General features: G+C 42.6%; 1 protein-coding gene and 1 pseudogene across 2 annotated transcripts in view; both read right to left on the bottom strand.

Moving 5' to 3' along the window:
* CAP2 (cyclase associated actin cytoskeleton regulatory protein 2) overlaps window positions 1-23,279 on the bottom strand; it is a 145,623-nt gene that overhangs the window by 32,089 nt on the left and 90,255 nt on the right. For both annotated transcript variants that reach the window (XM_036255980.1, XM_036255979.1), the window contains exons 5-7: window positions 5,377-5,520; window positions 4,943-5,028; window positions 1,399-1,504 (exon numbers count right to left, since the gene is read on the bottom strand). In XM_036255980.1, coding sequence (XP_036111873.1) covers window positions 1,399-1,504; window positions 4,943-5,028; window positions 5,377-5,520 — 336 coding nt within the window. The remainder of the gene's footprint in view (window positions 1-1,398; window positions 1,505-4,942; window positions 5,029-5,376; window positions 5,521-23,279) is intronic.
* Window positions 8,792-10,932, bottom strand: LOC118626122 (annotated as a pseudogene).

Consider the following 23,279-nt stretch of genomic DNA (forward strand, 5'->3'; position numbering starts at 1 on the left):
TGACACTCAATCACTGAGCCACACTGGCTGGGTGGTAACATTCATTTCTAACAGAAGGGGTTCTCCATAAGAAGCATTTCCCAAACAAGTGCATAGTCTTAACAGGTGAAAGAAGATTCTAAAAGACCTGTAACTCACAAATCAGTTTGAATTGCTTACCAAGTACTTACTGTGTGCCAGGTACTATGTTAGGGGCCAGAGATAGAAATGACCTTCCAGTTGAATGAGAGAGCTTCGAAAGCACACACAAAATTACAATTCTTTATGCTAAAGGCTATGATTGAGGTAGAATAATTTTAAAAAGCTTTGAAAGACGCACTGAGGGAGGGCCACCCACTCCAGAGCCGAGGGAGACGAGTGGAAGTTTCTTAAAGAAATGATATTGAAGCTGAGCCTTGGAGCAGAGGGAGGGAGCAATCCCCCAGGGAGCTCAGGTCATGTAGTATAATATATGTTTGGGACATCGCAATAAAGGCTAAACCACATGAAACTTGCAAATTTTGAAACAACAACGGTAGCTTGGTTTTGACCTCAGCAGTGCATGTGGTCAGGGTGCTGTGAGCGGTCTGGCAGCGCTGGACGCAGAGACAAGGGAGGGTGAGAGAGAGGCCGAGCGGGAACAGACACAGCCTGGGGTTTTAACCCAGGACTAGGGCATCACACAAAGCACTAGAGTTGCTTATGTATTTAAAAATGTTATTTGATAAACTTTACTTTTTTATTTTTTATCCTCACCTGAGGACATTTTCCCATTTTTTGTTCAGATAGAGTGGGAGGAAGAGAGAGAGAGAAACATCGATGTGAAAGGGACACATCGAGTGGCTGCCACCCGCACGACCAACCAGGGCCGAGGACAAACTGCAACCAAGGCACATGCCCTTAGTGGGAACCGAACCCGGGACTCTCTGGACCGCAGGCTGACACTAACTGCTGAGCCAAACCGGCCAGGGCATTATTTGATAAACTTTAAAACACCAAAAGAGAAAGCAAAAACATTAAAAAAGACATTTTATTCATAATACTATCTCCTTAAAAGTAATAACAATCTCAAACTTTCCTGCTTCATTCCATTTTTAATTTTATCTCATCATTTCTTAATATATATGCCATTGAAAGCTCATAAACTTTTGTACTCTACCACTAACTAGAATAGTAAGTCATTTCCCATGTAATTATCATGTTCTTTCTAACAGCTGTCCAGTGTTCTTACCAGAGACAATTTTCCTCTTTCTGTATTCGATGCAGGCAGTTTCCAGACATTTTTGTAAATAGTTTCTACGTGTATATTTTATCTTATGCTTTGCTTGAGGTAAATTCTAAAGTGTGAGGTCACTAGGCTGCCGGGAATGACCATGTGTGTGGTGTTTCGTTAGCCAGGAGGAAGAGGGCTGGACTTACCGTTTTGCTCCAGGTCAGACCTGTGGTGTGGTGCTCCTTGATGTATGCTTGCAGCTCACTCCAAATGCTCAGGTACGACTTCACCCAGTCCACGTGGCGCAGGTCGCTTTGTTGTAAAAGAGAGTGGAAGAGAATGGAGTTAGGATCTAACATCAGATTGAAAAAACCAGGGAGGCGCATGCTAGTCCAGGAACTAAGGCTGGATGACCCTGGAGCAGTTGTCTTTCTAGTCCAGTCGCCGTGAACTGACTCCAAACAGAACCTTGAAAGAAAGGAGCTTCAGGTCTGTCCTGGGGGGAGCCGAGCACCCTGAGCTCCAGGGGTAGATCAGAGAGGACCTCGGAGGTGGACCCCATGGAACCAAGGCAAGTCGGGTCGTGTCACCTCTGATGGAAGGATGACAGTGTCTAGTGCAAACTGCAAAATGGACAGCAGTGTGCTTTTGGGAAGGAGAATGGCATTGGAATAAAAGGTCCCTGGGTTTGCTTTTTAATAATTCGGTGGAGTTATTCGGTTGAAGTGTAACCAGATTGGAGAATTTTAGACTGGTAAGGAAGTGGCTGTTATAAGAAAAATGACTTCCTACAAATGGGTGTCATTCCATACTTCTAAAGGTGACATTCACTTAAGTTAGCGTAATTGGATACTCATGACAATACAAGCTCGGCAGGGCATTAGCAAGACTTTCATCCCCATCTTGCTGAACCCAGATGCAGTAAATGCCCACCTTTTACAACAGCGTTAACATACAGGCTTGAGACAACAGTTAGACACTTTAAACTTGTAAAACCTTTGGCTACTTTCCAGCCACACATTGCTTCCCACTTTGAACGAAGTAGTGGTGAGTGAGAAAAGGCTGAAATCTCAGTTACCAAAAACTTAACCCTGAACCTGCGCCATGAATCTGAAGACCATTACGGAAGAAAATCTTATTACTAAAGCTCTTGTCAACAAGGACTTTCTCGCCGGAGAGCCCCCGGGCAGCACCACAGCTCGCTTAGCCTCCGCCGCAGAAGTCCTGCCGGCTGAGAAAAGTGAAAGGGGAACTGAAGCCATAATGACCCCCCTCCAAGAGGAAACAGGGAGTGGGGTTCTGTTCTACCGCCTTAGATGTACTGATGATATCAATCAAATCTGGGAAAATGCTCATTTTCCTTTTCTTGCACTTTCACAGTCAAAACCCAAAAGGCTAAATGTAGCTCATACGCCCCTCACATCAGTTCCTTGATCCTGTTGGGTTTGTGAGGGTCTAGGTACGGTGCCCTGCACACAGGAGCCGTCTATACAGCAGCTATGGTTAGAGCACTAGAATCACCTCAATATAATGTACAGACATATTTGTATGTGGTTATTTAACACATGTATGTGCACATGTACGTATGTGTATGTACATACAACACGCAGTCTGTAGACATTGTAGAAATAGCCGTCTGCATGTGGAACATACTTGCTATTTAAAAAGCTGAACGAGCCATGAGGTCCAAGCATGTATAGGCAAATTCATTTTTCTTTTAACTGTTATAGTATGATTTTGACTTGAAGAAGGTTCTAGGGAAACTTGTAATGAGGAATAACGATACGTCTTCTAGCCTGACGTCAGCCTCTGTGAGACAACACGTCAGGAGCCGAAAACCCGTCCTCAGCTTCCATTTACCCTGGAAGAAGCTATGGTGGGGGCATGTGACTTTAATGGATATGACCCGGAAAGGCCATTCCTCTATGAAGTCAAAATAATGAACGTCCTCTATTCATTTACTGAAAAAGAGCCAAACAACCAGTCAGGCCAGTTATAAGGTTGCAGAGTCCACTGCCCACAGCACTTTTGTTTAAACCACAAGGAAGCCTGCTCAACTCCTCTACCCACCGACCCATCCGCAGGTTGGCAGCAACGAGAGGCGAAGGCCTGCGACCTCCCGCGGCAGCACTGAGCCCACAGCGGGGAGGCACAGCTGGCCTGGGTGCCACGTCAGTGGGTGCACCGTGAGCCCCGTGAAGTGTCCTGCTCCTGTTGGGTTACCGTCCCCGGAAGCTCGAGCTGTGCCTTGGGTCTGGTCTGAGTACTTCGGGAAGTGAAGTGCATCCATCCACACCATTGGTTGCATCTCCCCAGCACATGGCACAGTTTTCAGGTGGTCCATTAAGTGTAACTGAGTTGCCCTTGATGCTGCCAGACATACGTATCCTACTCCACAGCTGACATCGAGGGGCAAACACTAAGCTCTATCCGTCTGTGTACAAAAAAGCGGAAAACTACCACCCACCAGGCTATGCTGCCACCTGGAGGGAATCGCTCACACCCATGGCCCCAACACACACTCAGGTAGGGACTGGGAGGGGGCCAAAAGCTGATGACATAAGTAAAACCAGAAATGACCTCCAAGGGTGATATGCAAAAAGGCAGAGACCTAGGTGGTACCCAAGGTGTCCAGTCCTGAAAGAACAACTAGGTACAGAAGATCTATGATGTGGAAGTCACCGTGGGTGTGGATTTGTGCCAACATAACTTTTGTGTCCAGCATTTGTAACAACATTTATTCCTGAACTGTTATTTTTATATGAGAGGGCAGGATGCCTTGTATTTTTGATGCTTTCTCTCATTCATATTGCAATGTTCTATAGTCTCTAATACAACATTGCAACAGTTGGAGTCGTATCATTGGGCAAATCGCCTGAACCAAAGTTTTCTGGGTGCAGGAAGCCTGTTACTGGGTATAAATATTTTATTCAAAATTCCCTTGGGGTAAAGAGGAAAAGTCTCCTAAAGCTGCACTTCTTAAAAGCTACAAGACCTCTTTTGCTAACATGGAATAAATAAACTGTATGAAGGCAGCACTGGAGCTGGGGAGACATTTTCATGGATCTTCAGGTCTGGTGTCTTTCCATGTGGTCCCATTTCCCATTGTAACCCTTACTTAGGTCTCTCTAAGATCAATGATTTCAGCTGTGGGAAGCAATGGTTTTAAAATTTAAAAGCTGGTTCTCTAGGCAAACTCCTTGGTTCAGACTCATCTGTAATCCAACAGCCCTCTGAGTGTTGCTATTCTCATAGATGTCTCTCTGTCCGCCCCGACTGTATTTCATCCTAATGCGTCTCTGGTTTCCCTCTCATCGGCCTGGTTTATGGTCTCGTCTCGTTTCTGTTCTTCCTTTATACTCCATTTCCTGATTCCCCCTTTCTTCTCCTGCTCACCCGACAACTATTTTGATCAGTGTAAAAGTTTCGTGACCATATAGGGCTGGTCTATCACAAACCATCAGAGAGCTCTCACATGATTGTGGGAACACGTAATAGATGACACGCATGCAAGTGGGAGAGTTTATTCCTTACAAGAAAACTGAGGCAGACTTTCTGGGACACATAGTATCTGGAAAACTGATTTCACTTTCCTTTTTGCTTTACCTGCAAAGATAGGATATTTCATGAACAGTTACCGTAATTAGTTAAGAGCCCTCAGTAGGAATCAGTAATGAACTTGATTAAGTTTTAGGGAAAAAAAGTCTAAGCCATGAACAGGAAGTCTGCCCAGGAAAAGAAGGCACGTACCTGTGTTTGTAGTCCTTTAGAACCCTGTTCGTGTAAAAGGTGGCGGCATCTTTCATCTCTTTGACATAAGGACCGGGTTTGGGGGACTGAGAGAACAGGACCATCACCCAAGCATAGAAGGAAAAAGAAAAAAGAAAAAAAGGATAAGAGAGAAAATACCTTAAAGAAGAAAAAACGCAATGTGGATGTTGACTGAAAACATGTTGGATGCTGGAGGCAAATTTTGCCCCGTAAAGATTGACGAAACACTTTCCACTTCTTAGGACACAAAGCATAACTTCCAACAGCATAAGAGAGAGCCGTGCATCCAGCCTGCACAGACTCTGCTCTCCACGCGATGGAGGGAGGACGAAGGAGCCTGAAGGGAGCTAGGGATTCTCCGAAACACCCCACAAAGGTGACGCTGTGCAGGGCCCACCCTCCAACCGACTCACCACAGCTATCCACCCAAGGGCAGGGATGCTCTCGCTGATGGCCGAAAGATGGTTAAACATCGCACTGCCCCGGTTCCTCTCTCTGAAAGTCTGGATTTCCTGAATCTTTTCCGATATTGGCTTCAGAAGTGCAGCCACGTCATTCTGTAAGCAAACATTGAGCACCGTTACTGAGGACAGGACAGAAGGAGGTCGCCTTCGTGTCGACCTGAGCAGGAGTCAGGGCTCATTTGTCTGTGGCTTTCAGAATACAATAGATGTTTTGTTGTTGTTATGATAATCCTGTATTTTCATCCTCTGAAGTAAGAAGATTGCACATAGTTTTAACAACGTGAATGTCTCCTGAGACGTGGAACGCCCCCAGCATACGATACAGACCTGTTTTAGAGGATCATGCACGAACAGAGGGGAACTGAGTGTGGGTCGGCAGGTTTTCAGATGGAATGCACAGGCCACACGCTGTAATAACGCAGGGCTAACCAAAACCAGGTGGGTGAGAGCTTAGTAGAAGGATAGCTTCCTATTGCTGTGGGAGGGTCCTTGCTCTTATCAGAGCTACCATAGTCCACGTGAAAAAGCGGAAATCTTTCACTGAGACTTTTTAAGAAAAGATGGTGGCTTATCACATTTATAATTACCTTAAAGTCTGGTTTGGCTTTTTTCTACAATGTCCTGGGCCAACTTGGCTAGGACTACTTCTGATTAATTCAACAACCGATTTCTCTAGTTATATAAAAAATGACTCAAAATTATGTAAGCTGACGTACGAAGTGCCACAGAGACACGTGCTTATAACATCTCTGTCCATTCCCTGAGCATTCTCTTCTTTCTCTGGTCTTGAAGAGCAGACACAAGGTTACATGCATTATTTTATTTTATTTTTATTTTTTGTGCTCCAAAGATATAGCGACAGTCTTGTACTTAAGCTTTGTAAAAGCAGTTGAAGAGGCTTCTTCTAAATCTTGTTTGCAGGAAATAAAATAGAAAAGCCCCCTGAAGCTCTTTAATTTCTTTAACCAAGACTTCAGAGCAAAGGTCCAACCTTGGCTACTTATCAAAATCAACTGGGAGCTTTCAGAAACACAGGCCTGGGTTCCACCCCCAGAGACTCTGATTGAACTGATCTGGCGGTGACCTGGGTTGAGGGAGATTGGAAAAGTCCCCTGGGTAAGATTTTAATCACTGCTATGGTGGTGGCTGAATACCCCCAAAGTCATTTCTATTCGGGACAGCAAACTATGAGGGAAGTAATTGTGTTCAGCTGTTGCAGCTTCCAGACCTCACTCCTCCTTCTTGACCCCTATATATATGCTCCCCTAAAAGAAATGTTGTATGTAAGGGCTTTGGAATTAGTTCAAATCTCAGCTCTGCCACTTACTACCAATGTGGCCTTAAGCAAATTACTTAATCTGAGCCTTGGTCTCCTCATCTGTAAATCAGAGATAATAATACTTATAGTCTATTCGAATGGATAAAAAAGCAGTGGTACATATACACAATGGAGTACTATGCAGCTGTAAGAAAGAAAGATCTCTTATCCTTTGAGACGACATGGAGGGACCTGGAAAGTATTATCTTAAGTGAAATAAGCCAAGCAGAAAAAGACAAATACCACATAATCTCACTTATATACGAAATATAATGAACATAACAGTCTGAGGAATATGGTAGACCCAGAGACATGGGAGTAGGGCACAGACTGACATCCCTCAGAAGAGGGGGTGGGAGGGGTGGAAAGAGATAAACCACAGAACTCATATGCATGTATGCATGACCAATGGGCATGGACAACAAAGCCAGGGACGGGGCGGGGGGGATGGGAAGGGGGGAGCCAATAGGGTCAAAAAGGAGAAACATCTGTAACAAAAATTAAAAATTAAAAATTAAAAAAATAAATAAAAAGAAAAAATAATAATACTTATAGTCTATAAACTATAGGAGATACAGCATATTAAACCTATGGCATATGGAAGGTATACAGTAAGTGGAAGTGATTATCACTGTTATTATTATTATTATGCAATTAGCTCAGATTGGAAGTAAAAAGGATGTCCCCTGTAATATGTGATATTTGCTTCAAATAAATGACTGTATTTGAAAATTTTTTATTTTTCAATTACAGTTCACATTCAATATTAGAGTAATTTCAGGTGTACAGCTTAGGGTTATACAGTTATATCACTTGTGACAGGTTCCCCCAATAAATCTAGTACCCATTTGACACCATACGTAGGTATTACAATATTATTGACTATATTATTCTCTATGCCGCACTTTACATTGCTGTGACTATTTTGTAAATGTCAATTTGTACTTCTTCATTCCTTCACCTTTTTGATCCAGTCCTCCAATACCTCTCTCATTTGGCAACCATAGTCTGTTCACTATATCTATGAGTCTGTTTCTATTTTGTTTGTTCATTTAGTTTGTTCTTTAGATACAAGTCAAATGGAATGGTATGTCTTTCCCTGTCTGACTTATTTCACTTAGCATAATACTCTCTAGGCCATTCATGTTGTCACAAATGGTATGATTTCCTTCATTTTTGTGGCCGAGTAATATTCCATTGTATATATGTACCACATCTTCTTAAGCCAATCATCTATTGATGGACACCTCTGTTGCTTCCATATTTTGGCAATTTTAAATAATGCTGCAATGAACTGAGAGATACATCTTTTCAAATTAGTGTTTTGAATTTCTTCAGATAAATACCCAGAAGTGGGATTGCTGGCTCATACTGTAGTTCTATTTTAATTTTTTAAGATGCTTTAGGGCTTTAAGGTCCTTCATGTATTCGCCATAAAATACTGACACTGGATAAACAACAGGGGGAAAGACTCTTCAGCCAGCATCTCCCAGAACTCACAGCATCACTCTGGTCACATACTTCTCTTCTCCCTACTGAATGAATCAGGGAACTTCTAAATCTTGTAAAGCAACACATGGTCAACGCTGACCCGAGTTAACAGTTATCCAACTCAAGAGCCCCCACTGCTGTCATTTTAGAAATGATCAAGATTTAGCACCTAGAGGACTCTATGCTGAGTGTTTTTGTGTCTCCAGGGACATTAACTGCACTTTGCATAATTAAATCCACAGGCAAGTTGAATACTGAGATCTAGCTAGAAAGAGCAGCAGCAAAGACAAACATACGCTGGAATCATTAGAAAAGCTAAAGGAAGGTTTTTTAAAGCTTCCAGTTCAAGTCAAAACTACGGTGTCTGTTAACTCCCACCAGCTTTGCAGAGCTGTGGATGTTTTGCTGTTGTTTGAAAAAAAAACATAGAGAAGTCTATAATAAGCATATTCCTTTGAGAACAATACCACGTTTCAGTTTTTGAAGCCATTGTTAAGTTAGTTTACATTTTGGACCCTGTTCAAGGGTAGAGTATATATGTTGGTTAGGATGGTTTCACAGCTCACGCATCTGCAATGCATTCTTCATGAAGGCTGCTGGCTCCTGAACATCCCGATGGCCGCAGCATTATGCAGAGAGGCCTGCATACCTCCCACAGACCTACTGCCCTTTCAAGGAGAGCATATTGAGCCCAAGAGCTTTATCTGAAGCTAAACAAAACAAACGAACGAACAGACAAATAGACAGACAAAAAAGAGCTTTATCAAGAAACCTTTTTACTGTAGCATTGCCACCTTTTGGCATTGACCGTGTGAAATGGAATATTCATTTTGCTTCTGTCCTGGGCTCCATTGGGCATACCTTGAGAATCCTTGAGAATTACCAATGATATCATAATTATTTGCGATTTGATGGAGCTGAGCTTCCCCATGGCTGCTGCACCACCACTGTCTCATCTACTCCAGGCTCAGGCCCATGATCTAGAAGCTGAAGCCGGGAGCCTGTTGCATAAAGTTGTTTTCAGCCTGCACTTTGGACTCCAGGACCAGAGGCAGGATTCTGAGGGCGAACCCCAGCAGGTCGTCACGGATGATCACCACCAATGTTCTTCTGTGTAGTAGCAAAAACACACCAAGCTTGGAAATGTCCATTGGCCTGGAATAGGAAATTTGAAGACAAGCCTCAGATCAGCACCGTTCCCTTGACACCCGGGATAGAGTCAACGTCCAGGTGGTGCATGGTCCCATGGGCGCAGTGATACACAGAGGAGGCTCCTGGCTGAATGTCCATGTACTTGGGTCTAGAATGTTTGCGTGACTTCCAAGTTTAGGGTGGACAGTGCTCACAGTCCCGAATCCCTTGGCTTCCTCTGCGGCTTTAGCTGACCAAGCTCCTGTCACCACAAAGCACACCTTTCTGCTTTCAGCCCAGTCAGGTTAGGGGACAGCACTGAACTGGCCAGACCCACCTCCTTGCACAAAACTTCGTGGAGTTGCCTGGAACGGCTAGCAATTCCCGCACAAGAGCCTCTGTGTTGTTAAGAATTTTAGCAAAATCTGATGACCTGTGGCGCATGTTAAGAACACTAACCCCAAAGCCTTTGTAGCCTAATTATTCTTTTTGTATCTCTAACAAGACCCAGCGAGGCAGCGAGGCCGTGTGGCCGCCCCGGGTTGAAGTTGACCACCTACCTCCGGGCGCCCACGATGCTGCAGCGCTGCTGTGAGCCAGTGGGAGAGATATTTTTAATTTTTTGAGGACCCTTCATACTGTTTTCCATAGTGGCTGCTCCAATCTGCCTTCCCATCTACAGTGCACCAGAGTTCCCTTTTCTCCGCGTCCTCACCAGCACTTGTTTGTGGATTTATTGACGATGCCATTCTGACAGGCGAGAGGTGGTCTCTCCTTGTGGTTTTAATTTGCATTTCTCTGGTGACTGACTGTGTATTTAAGATAAGAGAGGCTCCAAATAAAATCCTATAGGCTAACAAGATGTTAGGATTAAAGGAGTCTAAATTAGGTCCTCTAGTTGAGTTTTTTGACAGACTTAATTAGTAGGTCACAATCAGCATTAAACAAAACATAGAATAGAATAAAAAATATTAGCGACATTCACATATAGTAAGGGTGAGTTTCACAAACACTTGTTTCAGTTATGCAGTGCACGTGTGTGCGTGCATGTGTGTGTACCGGGCAACAAAATACGATGTCTGTCTTCTTAAGAATTTCAGTCTAGAAGTTTGGGAAATTTGGATCTAATCCAATTCTCCCATTTTATGTAATTGGGATACAGGCTCAGAGAGGTTACTTTGCTAAGACAAGATCAGCTAGCAAGTGTTAGTAGAGCTGGAGCTGGAACCCAGGTCTTCTGTGAAACCCCAAGATGATTCTCTATATTGCATACTCAGAAAATACAGTTAGCTCTCTACACATAGGTCTCTTCTCTGCCAACAGGACTAGGAAAGGATATTGTGATGAGACTAAGGGCTCAGGTCTGGAATGAGACTACTTGGGTTCAAGTCCAGTGCCCTAAGCTCTAGAATGTTCCACAAATTACCACATATGTCTACAGTTCTTGTTTTCAATTCTTCTGTACTAAAAGAGGGAAAAACCAAAAAACGTTGCTGCAGCAGCCAGCCAGGTCTTGTGAAGAACTCATGAAACTCTCCCACCTTCTCACTTTTCCTTCTGGCCATCTCACGGAAAAGTCATAGATTTGGCCCGAGGACCCTGAATCAGGGTTCTCATGGGCTGAATCGTGTCCTTCTCAAATTCCTGTATTGAAATCCTAATCCCTGGCACCTCAGAATGTGATTGTATTTGGGGATAAGGTCTTTAAAGGGGTAATCAAGTTAAAATGGGGTCATTAGGGTGGACCCTAAACCACTATGACCATCCTCATACGCAGAGATTAGGACTCAGTCACGCACAGAGGGGAGACACCAGGAGAATACAGCTAACTACAAGCCAAGGAGAGAGGCTTCAGAGAAACCAACCCTGCTGACACCTTGATCTCAGGCTTTCAGTCTCCAGAATTGGGAGAAAACAGATTTCTGTTGTTGAAGAACGCCCCCCCCCCCCCCCCCCCGCAGGCGGTGGTACTTTTTTCTGGTAGCCTGAGCGAACTAATGTGAGGGCGAAATGCCAGTACAGAGAAAGCAAACAAACACCCAACCCTCCCCCCCCAAACAACGACTCCATGCCACAAGTCAGGTTCAATCTTGCTCTTCAGAAGGCAAACATTTCCCTCTTCACGGGATTCTTTTTAGTTCAAATTCAACACCCCATCAAAGGTGTGTTACCAGTTTTTCCAGAAGGCAGCCGATTTTTAATGATGGCAAAACTCCTTAAAGGCATCTTAATTTTCTCCAACAATTTACTAAGACTTCGTATTCTTGACACAATGACATTTTTGAGAAAGGCCAGAATATCTGAATTGTTGATGAATTCTGGCCTATTGCCCCCACGGGAAAAAGAACCAGCAACACTGTATTTACAATGTTAGATAGATTTATTAAGGCTATATTTGTTTATCTCTAACTTCTCCAGAACAAACTCTAAAGTCTGAGGAGACAGAGTATTCTGGAAAATATTTTATATTGGTTATCTGATGAAAGCATTATAAAGATTGAGAAAGTTTCCTTTTGCTTTAGTTTGGCAATTGCGTGAAGAATCGTCTCCATTAAAAAAAAAAAAAAAAAAAGGCAATGGGGAGAGGACTAAATTCAACAGCTATTTGCACAACCTTAATAAACAGTGCAGTTTTTATTTTGTGCCAATAGATTTCTCCTGTACTTCAAAGGGGAATCACATTCTCCAGTTCTCCTGAACTTTCACAGTGGGAATCAGAAACAGAGAGAACGCTAGAGTTATGGTGTGATTTCCATCAAGGCTGATCGTGTGGGATGTCACATGAAAAGCCAAATGGAGAGGTGATTATGTAGAGGCACTTCCATCTGTTTGAGTATTAAGCATGTATGAGGCATACTCCATAAACACAGATTGAACCGTACTGATGTCAATTAACCCTGCAAAACGACTTTCCGCTGCTCAGCGGAGATCCATTTCAGAGGCACCCTGGGTTTGTCCAACGCAAGGCATTGGCGGGGGCTCCCGAGACAAGTCTAAACGCTGGAGTGCTTTGAAGCGACTTCGGATCTGTCCATTTTAGATAGGCCTCACTCAGATTATTGTTTAAATTTATCACTCATGTTTCTTTTTTTTTTTCCTGGAAGATATTTTCCTGAAAAAAAAAAATCATTTTTCAAGGCTCATGTGAAGATAAGCTGAAAAATCTCCCCTGCCCTTCCCTAGGTTTTCGTGGCTTTAACAGAAAGTGAAAAGTGGCCAAAATGAAGGAGGTACATGCCCAAACTGTGAGTTTCAGCAAATGGTTCTAAGGGCTGTTTTAGCTTGATGGGACTGTGCTCTGGAGAGTATTTCAGGACTTGGACTTTAGTTTCTGCTTTAAAGTTGAAGAATTGAGACTCATTATCAGCTTCATCTCAGTTTAGCTCCAGAAATAATTGTTTTGCAGAAAGAAAATTAAAGAGCTTTATCAGCAAGCTTTGTAGAAACGTTACCCAAAAAGGAAAACTAAATTCCCACTCATGCTGTTTTGCAAGGAATGGAACAAACCCTGGGAGTTTGACCTCAAAGATTTGTCATTAAATTAAGTGAAATAAGTTTGTTATTTCTGGAATCCAGGGTTCTTACGTGGTTCTACATCAGGTAGAAAATAGATCAATCTATTGTTACTTCTTTTTAAATAATTTCTTTTTCTGATTATAAAATTAATACCACTTGCTCTTTATGAAATATTGGAAAACATAAGTAAACAATAAACATTTTTAATTTCACCACATTGAGAACTACTGCTAAATGATTTTTTTGTAGATATAAGTATTAGAGATATCTTAAAAAAAAAAACATGAATGATTTTAAAATAGTGATTATTAAGACCATAAAGAAAGGCTCTATGAGTTGAATTCAAGCAGTTCAGTGAAAAAACAAAAAACAAATAAGCACAAAAACAAAAACAAAAAAACCCATCTATATATTTTTGGCAAGTATTATGAGAATGCTCTCATTTTAGAAATGATGTTTTAAATATAAATACTACAAAGACATTACTAGTACTACTCAGGCAAACTTAACGGCATTAAAGTAAAAATTGGACTTTTTCATTTTTGGATCCCACCTACATTTTAAATTCTAAGGAAACTCATTTTCTTAGCCAACCATCCTACCAAATATCAATTATTATTACTTTGGCTGATGTGTTTTTATGTAAAGTTTTAGTAGTTGATTCTATTTGGGTACATAAATGTACGTGTGTGAGTGTTAGCACAGAAAACATATGGAAAACTATACCTTAAAGTGTTAATATAAAATTTTATTTAATTTTATTGGTTTATCCACATAGTCTACATTTTCTAATATGTACATGCATTTCTTTTATAATTAAGGAAAAAATTTGGGCCTTCAATGGTAGAAAACATTTCACATAGGTGCAATTACATTTATTTACATATAAAAATATTAAGTCTACTGAAGTAGCTTCAGGAAAACATATTCAGAAGTTATCAAAATGAGTGATTCAGATGAAGAATAATAGTTAACATTTTCTCAGGCAAAGGTTACCCAAATCAGAAAGAGTGCTCTAAAAATATATTATTTGGGTAAATTCTAATAAATAAAGCAATTGTTTTCACCATTTTAAGTCAGGAGCACATTATTTTTTGTCAGAAATGTTATTTTGAGTTAACATGCTTTGGTGCAACTGTAGATATTTCCTGGGGCTCATTCCCCTTCATGTTCCTCTTATATAAATATTTTCCACTGTTCAGGAATACTTTGGAGAGTTCAGAATATGCCTCATGGAAATACTTTCAGAAACATTTGTACATTTAAGACAACTTGAAAATTTAAAACATTTGTAAACTGTCACAGAAGTCAATCTAAATAAACAAAACCTACCGAGCACCACAAAAATACACAATACTTTGGTAGTTGCCATTACATGGTATCATGACAAATTCCTTGGAAAATTTTATATATTCATAAGACTTTATATTCCACATATATTTTTTACTTTGCATTACTCAACTCTCTTAAAAGTACACTCAAGAATTCCAAAGCCTTTTGCTTATATTCTTTATTTTAATTTAATTTTAATCCTCACCTGAAAATATTTTTCCATTGATTTTTAGAGAGAGTGGAAGGGAGGGAGGGATAGAGACAGAGAGAGAAACATCGATGTGAGAAAGACACATTGTTTGGTTGCCTCCCCCACAACCCCAACCAGGGACGGGGATCAAAACCACAACCCAGGTATGTGCCTTTGATTGGGAATTGAACTCAAGACCCTTCAGTCCTCAGGCCGCCGCTCTAACCACTGAGCAAAAGTGGCCTGTGCTTGCTTATATTCCTTAAAAAGCATTCTTAAAGAGTAAAACCAAGGGGACATGGTTTCCTTGGGGGAATAAACTGCTTTGGAGAGTTGCCTTGTTCTGATACCTAAGAGAGAAGCTTATAACATGCATGAACTTTTATTTACATTTTAAATCAAATGTTCAACAACCCATTATACTCATCAGCACATTATTTTTAGTAATAACTTGTTTAAAGTTATTTACTATTTCAGACATACAGAAAAGTTTAAAAAATAAGAATGACAGGCACCCATGTATGCAAAACATAATTTAATATTACACTGGGGCCAGGACCTTCACTAAGATATCCTTTTACTGACATTTGCCAAAGAACAGCTGGAAATGCAGAGGTCTAGAGCCTGGGAGGTAGAACTATTTAGCTAAGACCTCAGTGAGGCTTTTTGTCATATTGCTCTATTTTCTTCATAAAGGTGGAACAATGTGCACTTGCCGTTGTCAACTGGGCATTTTTAATGTAAAGTCTTTTCTATAAAAGCATTCAGCAAACTATAGGCTAAATAGTCATTTTCTTACTTTCAGATAATAATGTACACTGTTGCTATCAATATATTTTAACTTGTCAGAGTCATTCAAAACCTTATTTAGGATTTTGGGGCCATTGACACAAGGAGCAAGGGACATGTCTTTGTCAGTTTGCACTATTTTTTCATCTTTGCCACTGTTAACCGCTGTGAGCCCTATCTCTCATTTCTAGTTTCTGTGCTGCAGTATTTGGTAGATCGCTCACTCTACATCCTACAATTCATTCATCAGAATAAGAACACAGTTCTGTTTACATGACACGTGGGCCACAATTTTCTCTAAGCTCTTGATGTTTGACAGGTAGGGTGATATAAAATGTCAAGCTCAATAAAAATCTAAATGTTTATACAGTGACCCACAATAGTTTGTGTCCTTACAATATTATATATCCTGAATCTTGCTACAACAGGGGTCAGAAGGCAGTAAAAAAAACACACCAAAAAAACCCAAACCCAAAAACTCTTAACATGAACTGTTCCCTCAGGTTACAATTTATAGTTTTCATTCAAGTTGTTCTGATGGGTAGACTCTTTCATTAGTAGTGCATATGATAGTAGGCAGTCTGAGAAAACACATCCTTCCCATTCATGCATTGACGTGCAGGCTAATGCATGGACCTGGGGCACATATGAAGCTTAAGTGAAACTCTCCTGAATGACTGGGTTTGGCAAATGGTTTCTAGAAAATGCCGGGTTCATGGCAGGGACATGGGATTAGCTAGATTATCTGAGATTCAGGAAGGAAGCAGTGGGTCAATAAATGGGCAATGACAAATAAGGATATACGAAATCACGGCAGAGAGAAACCAGAAGGGAAAATTAGGCTGAAAATCAAAAGCTTAACCTGGTTATCCACAATGAGTATAAGAGAACAGCCTGGTGGCCGAGAAGAATCTGATCTTGCACTTTGTTATTGTTTCAGCTTATTTTATTGGCCCAACTGAGCACCACAAAAACACACGATACTATGGTAGTTGCCATTATATTACATTATGACAAATTCCTTGGAATTTCTATCTGGGTAGGTATCATCTGGCTTCTAACAGTGACGGAGTTAATAATCACCTATAATTTTACTTTATGGGATTCTGAACATTAAGCCTGAAAGGTAGTAGATCTCACTTAAATGCACAAGGGCTTCACTAACCAACAATCTCTAGGGATATAAATTAGAGAAAGCTGCCCAAACCATTCAAATTCACCAGCTTTATGAAATCTAAAACAATATACTATCATCAGAAATTAGTTCTTTAAAATGGAAAAAAAGTCTGAACTGCCATTAATTTTTTTCTACCAACCCTTGTTGAGCATTAACTGTATGTGAAACACACGCCGATTGGTTTTCACCAGTTGTGTCTGCTTCCTCATGATCAATCTCTGTTTAAACTACCAAAGCCACCATTTGAAAGATCCCAGCCAACTGCGTTTACTGGGTTATTGTCTTTCCTCTGGATAAGTGTCCCTTGGTCCAGGGATGGCCAGCTCTTTCCTCGGAGATTCATTTATGCAGAACAGTGCTGAGATGACATCTATAGTTTTCATTTCAAACTCAGGGGAGGCAAACAATTTCAACAATTTCCCTGTGAGTCTTAAGATATCCCACTGAGTAGATTTATCATTATTGTACCAAGCTACCGATACTTTGCCCCCATCATCCTTAATCAGAAATCTGCTTTCTCTCTTCAAGTCAGCACAATCTTTATAAGATTCCACTGTTTGCTTTTCTCAGGAACAGTGCCCCGCAGAGCGTCCCACAGAGCGCTGGCCCCAGCTCAACACCAATGGTTCTCCCTGGGCAGTGGAGTGGAGGGAACTCTGCGGAGGGCTGGTCACAATTCACCTTAGAATACTGAAGGAGGTGCTCCAGAAACCTAGTTAACTGTGTTTAATCTGAGGGTTTTCAAGCTGTTTTTGCCCCTGTAATTTTTTTATTTCCCCCCCAGTTTTCCAGGGAACTGGTATTCTGTAGAACAGCCTCGGGGCAAGGCTCCCAGAGGGTCTGTGGAGTGACTTTGAGGATTCACAGAGATCTGCTGGGCTGCTCACCGTTATTCTTGCTCATTACCATGGAGACCCTTTCAAGGGTATTTAATGGAGAAAAAGAAGTCTCCTCTCTCACCACACACACACACACACGCACACACGCTGTTTTTAGGAGCTATAATAATCTCTGGGAGGGCTGCGGGTCTAGCCCTCCCCCTCTGCACTGAGATTCTATCTTCTTTGCTGTCTGTCTGTCATTCTTTTTTTGGTCAGCTCTGCCCCCTGCTTCCAATCACCACTGACAGTTACTATCTCTTCCTCTCCTCTCTCCTTATCTTCTTTGTTTTCTCTTTCTTCTCTCACACGTCTAACCTTGTGTGTGGAAAGGCAGGCGCGTACAAACAACGCCACTGAATCACATATTCTTTTCCTTCCGCACAGAAAACTGGTGGCTAATGACATTTGCCTTTAGCCTTCAGGTCAGAGCTGCCCATGGATACTTTCTTTGGGGGGTTTGTTTCCCAAGAGGGATTTTGGCTACTTGCAAGTCCAGAGGAATCCCAGAGCTTTTCCTGACCGAAGGCCTCCGCACGCCGTGGGTCAGGCGCACGCAGACGCTGTGCCTGGCTTCCCACACGGACCCCAAGGGAAGGCGTGGCTGAGAGTGTGGAGCTGGCACAGAATGTGGAGCACATCCGAAATTACTTCTACGAGGCATGTGTAGGAAGACCATTCTCTGATCGTTGGCTTAGTTATTAGATAAAAAGCCTATAGCTCTTGAGTATGTAATAAAATGGAGACGACAACGTTCATTATGTCCCTGAAGAGAGTCACCTTATTACCCATTTGTTTCTTCATTTATTCAGCGAATATACACTGAGTGCCGTCTATATGCCAGGGCTGATCAGAGGTGCTGGGGCAGAGCAGTGAACAGCATAAGACATTTTTACAGCAGTAAACTTGCAGGGACTCGTGGGTCCTTGTCCCTTCTCATTCAAGTGTGATGGGGAGCATATTATTCAGGGTTCTCCAGGATTTTGGAGGCTGACAAGTGAATGGGCAAGCTGGAGACGCAGGAGAGCTAGGGGTGGCGTTCCAGGCTAAAGGCCAACAGGCATGAGAGTCAGGAAGAGCTGGTGTTTCGGCTGAGCCTGACGGCAGACAAAAGCTGATGTCCCAGTTGGAAGGCCGGCAGGATGAGTCCTCCCTCACTCCGGGGAGGGCCAGCCTTTTGCTCTCTTCAGGACTTGAACTCCTCAGATGGGTCCCTCACACGTTAGGAGGGCAATGTACTGTACCCAGTCTACTGATTTACATGTTAAACCCATCCAGAAACATCCTCACAGAATGATATTTGACTAAACATCTCGGCACCCTGTGGCTGACGTACCAAATTAACCATTCCTGGAGGAGCCAAAGAGCAACAAACATAACAAATAACTAAATTGTATCACATGTTAGGTGTTAGAGGCCACAGGGGAAACCAGCAGAGTCAAGTGATGGGAATCAGAAACATATATGAGGTCAGGCTTCAGTTTAAAACGAGATGGCCAGAAGGTCTACTTGGGAAGGTAACACTGGAGTAAATGGTTGGAGGCGGTATGAGCCCTGGGGTATCTGGGGGAAACAGATACAACCACTACAAGAGGAAAAAGACCACTGCAAAGGCTCTGAGGCTGGACTGTGTCTCCAGGGTCCGAGAACTAGCAAGCAGACGCGTGGCGCTGGAATGAGCGAGAGGAGAGAGGTGGGGTCCGAGGTGGGAGAGGACACGGCAGGGGCACGGATCGCGGAAGCTGTTGAAAGAACTTGGGCTTTTATCCTGAATGAAATAAAAATCACCATCGTTTTGAGTAAAGAAATGATGTGATGTCACTTCTTGTATAAGGTTCACTCTGGCTGCTGTGTTGAGAACAGGGCAGGGTTGGGGGAGAGGAAGGGGAGAAGCAGGGAGCTCATTTTGGGACTTTGCACGGTGTGCATGAGAGGTGAAGGGAGCTGGGACCAGGGTGACCGCCTTAGAGCAGCGTACAAGGGGCAGATTCTGGATTGGACCTGGGCGATCTAAGCAAAGGAGGGGTCGCGCATGACTGCTTGGCTTTGACCTGAGCAAACTAGAAGGATGGCGTTGCCATCACCTGTGGAGGAGAAACTGCAGAAGGAACAGGTTTTCGCGGAAGACCAGAAGTTCAGATATGACAATATTTAGTCTACTTTAAATCACACTTTTCCAGAGACCCTAATTCACTAATATTATCTGCAACGTGGCTGTTGATGTTCTTAACTTCTCCCACCTCCCCCGCCCCCAAGCTTGGTTCCTTTCTGGCTTCCATTCTTCAGCTCACCTTTGTTTGGCAGCATCCTTTCAATTTAGTACAACACAACGTGTAAATGTTCCTCACATACAAAAATTGTGCTTTTGACCATCTTTGGACAATCATCACAGGGTAAGCTCTGCTGTGTCTGTCTTTGTGATGGTTTGTGCTGGATTATGGCTACATTCTGAAGATTCTGATATCATAATTGGTGACTGAAAACCTGGACCCTTCTGCAACTTGGTCTCTGACCTTGCTTAATGACTAGACCACTCTGCAGTTTAAACTCTGCCTCTACCTGACAAACTGCATTCTTTGCCTTGTCTTTTTCCTACAAAACTTGTTTTACTAATTTATTTTGCAGACTCCAAGAGAAACTGAGGCATTGGCCCTGCCTTTTCTCACCCACCCTCATTCTAAACATGTCGGATGGCTCCATCTGTTGGCCATATCTCATGACTCTACCTGTGGACCATGAGTCAATCCAAACCACCCATTGTTCTTGTTCATAACCCCACTCTCTGACCACTGGGTCAAGCAGACCCCTGAAAATCCAGTCACCCCCACCAATCAGAAAACAAATGATGTGAGTTTATGGTCTTGTTTCCCTAGCAACCCATCCTTTTGATCAGCAACTCCTCACAACTTTGGCCTTTAAAATCCTTGCCTTTTTCTTCCCTCCTTAGAACTCGTCTTTGGTTTATGCCAAAGGCTATGTTCTCTGATTTGCAGGTCAGATCAGAATAAAACTCTCTTTTATCCCTCAGAAGAGTCCTGTGGAACTTTTGTTTACAATTCTGTGGTTGGTGGTAAAATTATTTTTGTTAATTTCCCAGGTCAACTACTCATTATATTCTGAAACTAGCTGGCCCACAGGGAGAACACACCTTTGGACTTGGCTTCATCTGTACCACAGTTTAACTAATTGTAGCGACCGATGGAGACAGATGGTTGACTTGGGGTAGACTCAATCAAGTTATATGAGTGTTTGCTGGTTATCTAGCTTGCTTTTTTTTTTATCCTCACCCGAGGATATTTTTCCATTTTTTGTACAGATAGAGTGGGAGGGAGAGAGAGGAAGGGAGAGAGAGAGAGAGAGAGAAACATCGACGTGAAGGGACACATCGAGTGGCTGCCACCCGCACGACCAACCTGGGCCGGGGACAAACCGCAACCAAGGCACGTGCCCTTAGCGGGAACTGAACCCGGGTCTCTCCGGACCACAGGCCGACGCTCTAACTGCTGAGCCAAACCGGCCAGGGCTAGCTTGCATTTTTATACTAAATACTGTGGTTGTCACATAACAGATGAATGAATGAACAAATTAATGTGAAGTGACAAGTAAAAATGAATGTCCTGAGAAGTCAGAAGTGATCTGTGTAGCAGCAATAAACTTATCTATCTAAAGATGGCTACAGTTTATCCTGTTTTGATATGTGTATTTTTTAAATTCATAAATGAACAAAATTATCAGATATTTGCTTTTACGTTCTTCTCTTCTGTTTTCCCTCATATGTTTTTTTTTCCTGCTTGGTGTCCACTTATCCTGACCTTATCATGCTTTCTTGTTCTTATTATCTGTTAAAATATTTATCGAACACCTATCATGTGCCAGGTATAATCCTAGGTATCAGGAAGACATTCGTGAGAAAAGAAAGACCACCCCTATGGGGTTTCAAGCAGTGGACAAATAATGGACATAGTAAATCCATCACTATAAAAAAGGAGTTGAGCAGTATAAAGAACTCAGGTGAGCTGGAGGGTTTTATTTAATGTAAAAAAGTTTAAGTAAGGATATCTGGCTGACTGAAACATTTGACTGAATAGCTGGTTAATTCTATTTGATCTAGTCGCTCTGACACGTCCTAGCAGCTGATGAGAATGGAATATGTTAGAAGAAAAACCAGGAAGCAGAGGGGTAAGTGTTGCTTTCCCATCAGCCTACAGGGGTCACTGTCATCCAAACGCTCTAACTTGGCACATGGTACAGGATAATCCGCTTGCTGCTGAAGAGCATCTCAGAGGGAAACCCGCCAGCTGCAGTTCCAAGTACCTGCTTGACCACCTTGGGATTTTACCAATCTTGTTTTTATTTTTTTTAAGCTCACCCAAGGACATTTTTCCATTTTTTGTTCAGATAGAGTGGGAAGGAGAGAGAGAGAGAGAGAGAAACATTGACGTGAAAGGGACACATTGAGTGGCTGCCACCTGCATGACCCAACCAGGGCCGGGGACAAACTGCAACCGAGGTACGTGCCCTTAGCGGGAACCAAACCCCGGTCGCTCTGGACTGAAGGCCGACACTCTAACCGCTGAGCCAAACCAGCCGGGGCCAATCTTGTTTTTATTTTTTATTTTTGATACCTTTCATCAGCCCTGGGTCCTTCAGATTCCAGCCCATAGAGTTACGTTATGAAACATAGTTTCTTTTTTCTTTTTGGTGACCCTAAATACAAAATTAAAATACAAGTACATGTACTCTATCACTGGCCAACATCCTAAGAGGCTGGTAAATTTACAGAGTGGAAAAATATATCCTTATTTCCAAGAGTTGGTTCTAGAAGATTTCTCTGAATTTCTAAGACGTTCCTTTCTAGCATCATACCTTAGGGTTGCTAAGCACAAGGTACATTTTTGCAAAGGAAAGGCCAAGAGCTCACACTCCTTCCTTCTGGCACATCAAGTGCTTTTTCCAGAATGAACCTGGACACAGGCGGGGGCCCAAAGCAGCTGAAGTGGGTAGCCAGTGGGATTTAGTCCTCATCAGCAGGCCATGTTAGGAGCCCCACAAAAGCCTGTTCCCGTCCTTTGGCGTGTGTATCATCTGAGAATCACTTTGGGGCAAGGAGGAAATAAATTATTGACTGCCTGCCATAAACCAGACACTATCCTTTGTAGTCTATATCTTTTTTTTTTCTTTATTGATTTTAGAGAGAGAGGAAGGGAGAGGGAAAGAGAAAAAGAAATACTGATGAGAAAGAACATCAATTGGCCGCCTCCTGCATGCCCCACACTGGAGATCGGGCCCACAACCTGGGCATGTGCCCTGACTGGGAATCGAACCGGCGACCTCTCGGTGCATGGGTCGATGTTCACCCACTGAGCCACACTGGGTGGGCTGTAGTCTATATCTTATGTAAAACATCACTAAACCTGGGAGAGATTGGCATTATTATTCCTGTTTTATGAATGAGGAAGCCAGGTCGAGAAGTACTTAGTGTCTTTCTCAAGATCATTTGGCTAGAAGTGGGTTTGGACCTAGATATGTCTGGTTCCCAAAGCTTATACTCTTAGGCTTAATAAAAAAAAAACATTGGCTTTGTAGTGGGCCACATCTGGGTTTAGCGCTCACCTTTCACACTAGTTGGGGCTAATTCCTCTCTCTGAGCCTCAGTTTCCTCCTGTAAAATGTGTAATGCACATCTGTAAGGTTCTGATGGTGACTAAATAAGACCATGTGTATGTCACGTTGGACATGTTAAGAGAGGCCTAAAACCAGTAGCTGCTAAGAAACAGTAAGTCACTGACAAACAAAACTGAATTACTGCTCAGTTAAACATCGTAGTTGATGAGAAGAACTGAGAGCGGAGTGCCTACAACACGCACGCAGAACGAGCTTCCAGTGCGGGTCCCCTGGATGGGGGAGACGGGTCATCTCTTCTTGACAATCCCAGGCAATTTACGTACATGCTCCTGGTCCATACTAGATAAGCTGGAGCACAGACAGGGCACCCTGACCCTCTCTGGAGCACCGAGGGACAGTCCCTGG

The sequence above is a fragment of the Molossus molossus genome, unplaced genomic scaffold (genome assembly GCF_014108415.1).
Source record: "Molossus molossus isolate mMolMol1 unplaced genomic scaffold, mMolMol1.p scaffold_m16_p_12, whole genome shotgun sequence".
Lineage (NCBI taxonomy): Eukaryota > Metazoa > Chordata > Mammalia > Chiroptera > Molossidae > Molossus > Molossus molossus.